Source organism: Chenopodium quinoa, unplaced genomic scaffold (assembly GCF_001683475.1).
Source record: "Chenopodium quinoa cultivar QQ74 unplaced genomic scaffold, ASM168347v1, whole genome shotgun sequence".
Lineage (NCBI taxonomy): Eukaryota > Viridiplantae > Streptophyta > Magnoliopsida > Caryophyllales > Amaranthaceae > Chenopodium > Chenopodium quinoa.
In genome coordinates this window covers 5,521,037-5,532,031 of record NW_018744693.1, presented here as the reverse complement: position 1 = coordinate 5,532,031, position 10,995 = coordinate 5,521,037, and the positions used below count along the sequence as shown (strand labels likewise).

General features: G+C 34.4%; 1 protein-coding gene across 2 annotated transcripts in view; it reads right to left on the bottom strand.

The window, feature by feature from the left end:
- The window catches only part of LOC110702657 (pre-mRNA splicing factor SR-like 1), an 8,525-nt gene extending 2,073 nt beyond the window's left edge, over positions 1-6,452 (bottom strand). Inside the window, exons 1-4 of one of the 2 annotated variants that reach the window (XM_021880404.1) lie at positions 6,223-6,452; positions 5,367-5,750; positions 3,785-3,865; positions 1,184-1,255 (exon numbers count right to left, since the gene is read on the bottom strand). In XM_021880404.1, the coding sequence (XP_021736096.1) occupies positions 1,184-1,255; positions 3,785-3,865; positions 5,367-5,657 (444 nt within the window). In that variant the 5' untranslated portion in view covers positions 5,658-5,750; positions 6,223-6,452. Of the gene's footprint in view, positions 1-1,183; positions 1,256-3,784; positions 3,866-5,366; positions 5,751-6,222 lie in introns of those variants that run through there. The other variant, XM_021880405.1, reaches the window with a different exon arrangement.
- Positions 6,453-10,995: the final 4,543 nt, after the last annotated feature.

The window sequence follows — 10,995 nt, the reverse complement described above, 5'->3', positions numbered from 1 at the left end:
TATGAACATCAGGATGAACTCTTTGAAAGAATGCCCAACTACCAGCAAGACATTTGATTACAGATAATTACCCTTGCAACTGCAATTTAAACAAGCCTTCACTCATCTCACCTCTGTTTAAAGTAGAAACAAGTGATTAACTCCCTTCATCTTCCTCCACATTTTCACCAATTCCTTCCACCTAGTCTCTTTGGCTGCCTCATTTGTTACATTATCAAGTTCAGTAATTAATAACATCCCCCTCCCTCTGTATCATGTGCTCTTCTAATGAGGCTCTCATTAATGTCCTCTTGCATTTTTCCCCTTTTTATCAGCAAGTCTCTTAGTAATGTCTTTATAGTCCAAAAGAGGGAATCGAACACATTACTCATACTATGAACCGCAAAATTAATGTTTGATGTTCATTATAATTATTTTCAGCAATTTGTGTCAGTCTTTAAAATAAGCAACGTGTAATCAGTCCTAGCAAACCTTTCACACCTTGATTTTATGAGGGATGTGTCAGAAGTATCCTGGCACAGAGAAAAAATTCTTTAAAAATCATTTCAGTAAGCAGTAAAGAGTAAAATCAATTTGTTTTAAAAAAAAAAAAAATTTGAATCGACATAATTAAAATAAAATTAAGACATTACAACTTTAAATGGGTCAGCTTCTACAAAACCCAAATATTCATTTGCATATGATTAAAAAGTAAATGGTGGTACTAGATAAGTAAATGAATGTTGACCATCATTTTTTTTAGAACAAAATGATGCTAAGGAAGGAGGCATCGAGAGCATAATTTATGGTTCATGCATCAAAAGAAAAGTTTACATAACCAATACACAGAAGTAATAAACAAATAACAAAAATCATTCAAACATCTAGTGCAGGTTATATACAATTTGTATAGGGGGGAAAAAAACAAAAAAAAAAACCCGGCAAAAGTAGACGGAACGACAAACTGCAGAGGTATACATACAGAGGAGCCCTGGCACATTGCTAGATAGCTTAGGCTCTGAAGAATCACTCCAAACAATGCATTCCTAATATAAACATGGAATAAAGCTAACAAGGCATTATCTAAGCGCACATCTAAGGGAAGTATGTGGTCTCTCAAAGCATAGCAAGAAGGATTCCTCCACCTTGTTACTTAAAATGGTGGTTATGTACAAATGAATGAAATGACACTCAAGTTCATTACCTGTCCAAGAAGTAAGTCCCGTACATACACACCCATAGTGGTCATCTTTCCACTAGAACCTGGCGAAAATTCCTGCAAAAGAACCAAACTGATTCAAAGCTTGATTAAAAGGAAAGAGCTAGGGAGCAGAGGGTGATAAAGGCAGCAAAAATGAAAAAAAAAAAATGAGATCTCTAAGATCTCCGCTCCTCTTGTTTAACGTAACCAAGAAGCAGACACAATACATATAAGGAAACACACAGGACGAAAGAGGGAGGTGTTTATATTTGAGCACATGGCAAAACCTTATCATTCTTGGGATGAATGCACCCAACCACTTCACTGTTGATGAAACTGCAACTGTCAAATCTTGAAATAAAATCAGTACCAAATAAATGTTTCTATTCACCTTCAAGAAAAAGGCTGTGAAGTTGATAGAAGCATTTAGACTTAAAACAGAGTGCAAACTCATTTACTGTCTTTTTGTCATTCATGGCACTGGACAACTTTAAATTATAATGACCAATTTCATGCAAATCTCGTGGTCAAACATATATGATAGTCAGATTAAAAATTCCCTTTAAAAAGTAAACCACTCATCAATGGTGAGGGCCCCAAATATTGTACCAAATGACAGCTGCTAGCCTGCTACCTAAAGTGATGGCCCCTATGCAAGGATTTTGAGCTTTTTGTTACAAAGTATATGGCTACCATAGATGCACACTTGAAACAAAACAACATTGAATACAAAAATGCATTACAATATTGGCTATTACTCCTATAGTTACCAACTATTTACCTATAGTGTGGTTGTGAGCCAAAAGTGATAGAGAATACAGCATTATGAGCTCAAGACACTTAATGGTATTGGAAGATTCTATAAAGATGAAATATTTTGAAGAAGAAGGTGTTAGTGGATTAGAATAGGAGAGAGATGAAACAAAGGACAAGGCTAACATTAAGACTGATAGCTGCCAAAACTTTATAATTGCATCCCCTGGTCACCATATTCCTTTAATTCAACAATCTTTTGTTAAAATCAACCTCTTTGCAATTGTGTAAACACTGGGCCACTGCACTAAAAGTTGTGGAAACTTTTAAATTTACAAGAAAACAAATCACAACACCAAGAGAAGAGGTTCATAGCAATACTATGAACCTCAAACCTTCATAATTTATACTGAACAAGTAAAAAAATCATAGACCTAAAGCTTAACAACAACTATTGGCACTTCTAAGGACGATGAACACAAGACGAGAACCAAAACAAGACCAAAATCATCCAAAACCACATGAAATTGCCTAACAATCGAAGCATCCTCCATGGCACAATGAAAAATTTACACTTCATCATGAAGAACCATAAGATTCCATAACCATAACTAATTCCAATACAAAACCCAAAGTAAAATGATCCAGGGAGGAATAATAATTCACCAAGTACTAAAATCACTCAATCAATGTAACAAGACTTAAGAGTGATTTGTGGTGTGGCTAGGCCCCTCAAGGAACTTTGTTGTATTACTCATTTACTCCATTTTAAGCAGGTTGGCAGTGAAGGATTAAGGTGTCAAAATAGCATGGCATGGCTCATTATGGTAAATGCCCAAAACCTTTGTTACTCGAACAAGAGTATGAGTGACGTGTGTGGGTAAATAAACAAGTGTCACACATTTCAAGGACGGGAATTCCAGACACAAGGTCATTGTCCAATGGATGGGTGCGGGGACATTGTCCTAAAATTGGACGCAGGTACAGGTACACTGCATTACTGGAACATAAGCCTGTTTTTAGAAGTTTTTTTTGCATAAACTCTAATGTGCAGATAAACATAAACATAACATTTCACATTAGCTTGACTGTTAATTCCTGTTGAAAACTTATCTCAAACCCATCTGTGAGCACATAACCCACTAAACCCACACTCTTCCTAAAATTTCATGATTCAAGAAAATTGAAGTATATGGGTAAGCAATGAAGTATTGGGTAAGGATTTCACACCCTTGTCAGAGTGTCGTGTCCAACATGGGTATGAAAGACAAAATGAATAATCGAAGTATCATAATCCACAACCCTTCCTCCTCCCAAAAGAGGGAAAAGTGGACCTCACCCAAGCTAAGTTCTCTCATAGTATACGAGAAGAATATCATGAAACTATAGGAGGCTATAATTGAGGGAAATTAAGAACCCCCCCCCCCCCCCCAAATAACAAAATGGTTTTGCTTTTTTTTCACAATAGCATTAAAAAACCACAAAATAACTCCACTTCTTTGGTTGTTAAGTGCAAGGTGATCAGATTTCCAATCAAAGTCGGTAGTGACTAACCCTAAAAATTGTAGGAGGTGAGCAATGACTGTCAAAGAAACTTCTAGTTATAAAAGAAAATGTTATTTCAAGAGTTTTATTAAATAAAGAAATTTTATGGACTAGACAACATAAATATAGAAACCAAGCATTTTCTTAGTATATAGATCTTAGCGGCTATAGTCTAGCACATCAAGTCAAAAGTGCCTCAAAAGAGAAGTTATTAGCCACATACTCAAGAATTTATATTTATTAAAAAAAAAAAAAAAAAAAGAAGAAGAAGAAGAAGACACTGAAACAAGGTCAGAAGATTATTACCTCATCATCTTGAATATATGGTTCAAACCAGATCCACAATGTTTTTGGGTCTGCTGCATACCTAAGGTATAAGAATCCAACCTGTAAGACAAAATTAACCATAAATCACAGTATATCAGACAATGACATCTTGAGGCAGATGCAAAATACCATGATCAGAAACTAACGAATGGGGATGCCCAAATCAATGTCAAAAACTAATTGCCAGAGCATAGAAGTAAAAAACAAGATATGAGTAAAATTCCTTGAGTTTTCTATAATAGTTAAATCCTCAATTTTCAAGTTAGAAGAACTACACTTCCTACAGTTCTACTAACTAGGAGTTATAAATAAGAAAATCTTTAATAGGTCTTAGCAAATACATCGTCTCAATTTAATCTCAGCCCTTCACCAAACTACATGAAGGCAGAGACATTTAGAGCACAGATAACAGTAGTTGAGCATGCTTTCCATGCTATAGAGTGCAGATGATAGTACTCCTTTTGTCCCACAACAATTGCCTCATTTTCGTATTTGGGATGTCCTAAAAGATTGTCTCATTTCCATTTTAGACCTAGTTGACTAGTTCAGTTAAGGTTAATTTTTTCAAAGAAGGGCTAATGAGTTCGGTTAAGTGCTAATGAGGTCAAAAAAATGAGGTCAAGTTAGTTTTTATAATGAATAATAAAGGCTATCAAAGTTCTAATTTACAAAGTTCTAATTATGGTGAATGTGTGGGAACACTCTAAGAGATAGAATCAAAAATGAGGTTATCCGCAAGAAAGTAGATGTGGCACGCATTGCATATAAACTAAGGGAAAATCGCCCGCATTGGTTAGGGCATGTAAGACGGAGACCTGAAAAGTGAAAGAGTGGGACCATGAAGGGGTTAAACGAGGGAAAGGGAGACCGAAAATGACTTTGTTGGAAGGAGTTAGAAAGGATATGAAGTATAGGGATTTGCATTAGGATGAAGCATTAGATCGTAAGGGATGGAGAAAGAAGATTTATGTCGATGTCTACAAAGAATAATAAAATTTGGTTCATGTTAGCCGACCCCACTTATGGGATTAAGGCTTTAATTGATTGATTGAATAAGTTCTAATTAGGTATAACATGTTCAAGTTTTGATAAATTCAAGTAAGTTCATTTATGTTCAAAAAAAGTGAAATTTGGGTGAAAAGAACGCACCCTTAGTTAGCAAGGTCCCCACAATTTCTATCTACATTATTTACTACCCTGCATAATAATACTAAGCAGCATATTTATCCACCCACACAATAGAACTTTAAACAAGTAAAAACTAGGGATGGAAAATACTAAACACAACAGAGGAGTAAATGAGTATACTTTTCATCCTTGAGGCTTGAGAAAGAAAAGGAAGTGGGCTCCCTAATCACCTTAGTACCTTTGAACAGGCACTTTACACATTAGCATTAATACGTAGTACAATATTCCTGCAAATAATGAAATCTAATTTTCCTGGCTTCACAATCTAAGCTCCAATTTCCAAATTGAAATTATGAAAAAATAAAACTGCAATAAACAACTAATAGCACAAAGCATAGATTCTGAATAGTGTCAGAAGAAGCAGAATACTCACAGCTCTGATGTAAGGAGAATCTGGATGCTTCAATAGCCCATGCATTTGCTTGGCAGTTAGCTTCATGGTAAAAAACTTGTACAAGAGACAAAATGCCGTAGAAGGTCCCCGGCAGTTTCCAGTCATCCATGGCTCCACATGATCAACTTGATTGTATATCTCATCGATCACCTCATGGTATGTCTTCAAACGATAAAGGTCACGGAAATAATCCGAAGAAAGAATGTTCATACACAGGACCTTCTCCAAGAGAGAATCAATTGGCTTTCCAGATAATTGTATATCCCCCATGGATTACTTATTTATAAAAATCAATTGCCTTTTCCAAATGAACTACCGCGGCAAATTAAATACCCAAGAAATGTTTTCAGCAAGTTCCCATTCCTGAAACAAGCAGAACATTTGCAAAAACATGTAAGCTTACAAGAAACACAACAAATTGCACAAAAAATTTAGCTTCAGTTCACCCAATTTAGATTAGCTGGTAAAGATTAAACCAGGCCCGTCCAAGAACCAGGGCAGAAGGGACGGCCGCCATCGGCCAAAGGAGAAAAGGATTAATTTTATACTTCAATCATAACATTGAAGGAGTATAATCAAAATCTTGCAACAAAAACAACCAAATTTGACTCATTAGGCTCTAAATATCACAAAAAATTCTTCTTGCTTAAGAAATATCAACAAAATCACTCGTTAACATCATTCACAACTTCATTAATTATAAATATGATGAATAATAGTTCAATAATCCACCTCAGAAGAACCCTAAATTGACTGACAATTAAATCAGCAATAAAACCCTAGATTGTGAAATTGATATTCGATTGATTAATTTTAACAAAGAAAGCAATCTTACCTCGGGAGCTGCTTCAATGGAGGAGAGTAAGCTAAGAAGGTGCTTCAATGGAGAGCTCGAAATACGCTTCAATGCAGACTGGAGAGATAGAAAGGGAGGTGCAGCATACGGAGTAAAAGCGAAGCGGAGAGCAACAAAGGACCTAAACAAAACAAAAAAAGAAGAAAAAAAAAACAAGGAAAGAAAAAACGTAGGAGGAAAATAATTGCACGCATAAAATGTCAATAGTCAGATCTAATACGTATCGTCACGTATCATCAAGGAATCGAGGGTATGAATTTATTCTCATTTTGGCGTGTTTGGATCGGTTTTTGGTTTCAGTTATTTTTTTTATTTTTTTAATTATTAAAAAGAAATAAGTAAATAATGTTAAAATAAAAAATAATTCCGTATATATGTCAGTTTTAAAATTATTTTCCGTGATACCATACAAGTAGGATTAGTGTAGGGTTGTAAAATCCCCATTAGCGGTTCTTTTTTAAAAATCCGCTATTGTTATTAGCGGTTTATACTTAAAATACTCAGTAACTTATTGGGTTTAATGTTTAGGTTCTTCAAATAGAACCGCTTATGGTATTAGAGGCTCTTCAAATAGAACCGCTAATACCATTAGAGGTTCTATTTAAAGAACATTACAGGTTCTTCAAATAGAACTGCTAATGATATTAGACGTTCTATTTGAAGAACCTTTAATACCATTAGCGGTTCTAATTTGTGTAGAACCGCAATCTTTATTAGCGGTTTATTAATAGCCAAAAAACAAGCCAAAAATCCGAGCCAACGTGGACGGTATGGTGGGAAATATTTTTAAAAGCAACGTACACACGGAATTATTTTTTATTTTAGCATTATTTACGGAAATCGCTCAAAAAAAACCAAAAATAAAAAAAAATTGAAAAAGTTGTTTTTATTCACGGAATCTTCAATAATCATTATTAAACTGTCATTATAATTAGTTTTTATTAACAAAAAAATCACAAATATAATTGACATATTTTGAGCAAAATAAAGGATTATGTTACAACTAATCTAATAGACATTAAATGATGTAGAAAATGAACAAAATATATTCTTGTCAAAAAAATAAAAAAAGAGCAAAATCTAATAATACATACATACATACATACATACATATATATATGTACGTTTCTTTTATAATTAAATTTTAGTGGTAGCCAATTTAATACGAGATTATTAATTTCTTTTATAATTAAAAAATTTAAATGACACATAAGGGCGAATGAGATTTCCCCTTTTTTGATATCAAGGGGAGTTTTTCCCGAGTTTTTAGAGAGTCACGTAGGATTTAATTTTTTCAGCGCGCCATGTAGGATAATAAATTTTAGTGGTAGCCAATTAAATACGAGATTTTTAATCTGTTTTATAATTAAATAATTTAAGTGACACGTAAGCAAAATTGGCGAATAAGATTTCCCATTTTTTGATATCAGGAACTTTATCTAAATATATAACAAATTTTAGCGCACACACACGCATATATATATATATATATTAAATCTTACGTGGCTCTTTAAAAAGTTGGGAAAAAATTTGTTTGAATTTTTTAAAATATTATATATGTATATATATACATATATATATATATATATTAAATCTTACGTGGCTCTTTAAAAAGTTGGGAAAAAATTTGTTTGAATATTTTAAAATATTATATATATATAATTTTTTCCCAACTTTTTAAAGAGCCACGTAAGATTTAATTTTTTCAGCACGCCATGTATGATAATAAATTTTAGTTTTAGCCAATTAAATAAGAGATTATTATTTTCTTTTAGAATCTAATATCATATAACTAATATATAAAACTAAACTTTTAGCCAGGTCACGAGGCAGCGACACTTGGCATTTCAACTTTTCGCCAAGTGTCGCGCCATGTTGTATAGATTTAAATAGAGTTCCAAATATATATATATATATATATATATATATATATATATATATATATATATATACACACACACATATATATATGTATATACGTATATATATGTATATACACATATTAGTTTGGATAGAATTTTAGGATAAAATTATTAGTTTAGAATTTAAATTTAGGATAAAATTATTAGTTTAGAATTTATTTTCAATAAAATACCAATATTTTCATATGTACAAATTGAATTATAATATTATTCAAAAAAATTATTAGATTATAATTCTTAAAAATTATTGTATAATTTTTTTTATATCATAATATTTTTTGGAGAGAAGAAAGTAGTTCAAAGTGAAAGGAATGGTGTTCTTCGAACAAGTGTATTATTCTGATAGCGGGTTCAGAATTATTAGAAAGCTAATATATTCAGTAAGGTCAAGTGATCGGAATGCCTGGATGGAGGACGCTTTCGATCAGTCTTATTAATGAATAATTAATATTACAGCTTAATCTTGACTGAACCCTTCGGGTCACACCCAAGCAAATATACGAACCGACTCGACGAATTAATTCGGAAGAAATTAATTCGTCGCCCGAGTGTTAAATATTTAGACGTCGGAAATTCGAGCTTAGAGCGTCGGAAGTCGAGTCAAAAATAGTAAAAGACGAGACGACAAAATTAGTAATAAATCAACAATGACTAAAATACCCCTAGCATCGGAATCCCGAGTGTTAGGGGATTAGGCAAGCTAGCAGCCCGCACCATGTGCGAGGCTTGCTAGCAAGCTACGACAAGCAGCCCACAAGCATTGTGTGGCTTGCTGGCGCGCGCAACTGCTAGCAGCGCCTATCGGCAACAGCAGCTCGCACATATGTGTGTGGGCGTGCTCGGCCGAGAAGGCAGCAGCTAGCAGCCCGCCAGTGCAGGGCTAGGCTGGGTCGGGTGCTAGGGCCGAGTCATTGGGGAAGCATGTGAAGGGAGTGTGTTTGTGTGAGGACAAGTGGCACAAGGAGAGGAAGGAGTGGGGAGCAAGTATGGTCCCCTCCTCTCCAAGTGGTCCTCACTTCTCTTTACATACAACAAAGACACTTGTTGATTTATTACTTGCTTGCCTATTTAATTTATTTTAGCTTTAAATTAAATTGTGGAATTTCATGATCCCACATTGATGGAATTGAAATTCTCACTCCCACTTTTCTCTATATATACCCATGTTGGGATTTGGAGAAAAGTACTTGAGTGGGAGTTATAAAGAGCATTGCATTTTGGAAAAAACTCTTAAACTCCATTAACACTTGGGTTTTGGTCGGACCTTGCTAACTCCAAGGTAGCGGACCTAAAAAGTCGGTGTTCGTCCTTTGTGGGTGGATACCGTTGGAGGCTCGGTATTTTTGGAGCTAAAGCTTTCAAGTAAGAGCCCTACTTTGAGGGCGAAGCACGCGTCAAAGGTAAATTCCGATTTTTTTCCTTTTATGTTTATTTGTTATGCTTTATGGTTTTATTAATTGCGAGTGGTTCTTTGGGCCGGGGTTGTTTCCGCGGTAAGTTGGACTTACCAAACCCCAACAGCGGTATCGGAGCCACGCTCGTTTATTTTTAAAATCATAATATTTTTCAAGGTGATTTTTATGGCTTAATTTTTCTGGTTTAAGTTGCTAATTAGATTAGTAGCTCGTATTATCTATTTTAACCTCGTATTTAAGCTACCTTCAGCCCCGAACCTAGATTTCGACCAAAAAACAGTGAATTTTGGGTGGAAAATGCGTTCTAGAAATGGTCCTATCCTTCCAGGAAACAATCTTTTAGCCAAAAAACAACCAGAAATGCTATTTTCGAGGGGTTTTTTTTTCATTTTTACGAAAAATTTTAAGTCTTTCTAACCTTGAAAATTAATTGCATATTTATGGTGGTTATGTAATTGGTTCAATACATATTTTATATGCAATTTTAAACCTCTTTTGGCATGATTACTTGGTAGTAATTTGTGCTTGAATGCTTGGTTTTATATTTTCACATAATTGCAAACTAATTGCATTAAGTGTGAAATTGTTGTTCTTTGAGGCTTCCAAGTATTAAAGATTCAATATTTAATTATGTTAAGTTATTGAAACTTTATATTACTAAATTCCATGAATTTTTTGTTAAACTTTGTTGATTTAATCATTTTTTAGTTGATTGGAATCATAAAGTTTGAAACTTTGTGATAGAAAAATTGTCTATCTTCATATTGGAAGATATAATTTTTCAAGGATTCACAAGTATTAAAGTTAGAATTTTTATTGAATTTATGTTCATTTTTCCAACTCCCTCTTATTTTGTCAAAAACTCAAGGTTAATTTAAATTAATTAAATTAATAGTGAGTAATTGCCCTATTATTTTTGTTGCACCAAGTTAAACCAATTTAATTAAAGAATGGTTCTTGGGAATTATTTTGGTTACATGCACTTTAAAATCTTTATTTAAGTTAGACTTGTTTAAATTTTTTATTTTTGCTCAAATGAATTAGTTCTAAAATTAATTTAGAATTAATAATTATGTCACGCAAAATTGGGATCAAAATCCCGAGGCTATGGCACGCAAAACGAGGCAACACATCACTTGGCTAGCCGGGTTGCATAGCAGCCCGCATGTGGCTGCCAAGGATGCAGCCCCGAGCTTGCGCGCGAGCCGATGCGTGGCTACTGCTTGCTGCCAGCAGCATGGCGCGCCAGCAAGCACCAAGCAGCAGCAGCATGGTGATGTGAGCGTTGTGCGTGCTGGCTTGCGTGGCTGGTCGCGCCTGGTGCAAGCACGAGCTCATGGTGCATCGTTTGGGACTTGGTGCATGCGTCGTGTAATTAGGGGTATGCGTAGATGTTGCTTGCGAAGCAATGTAGT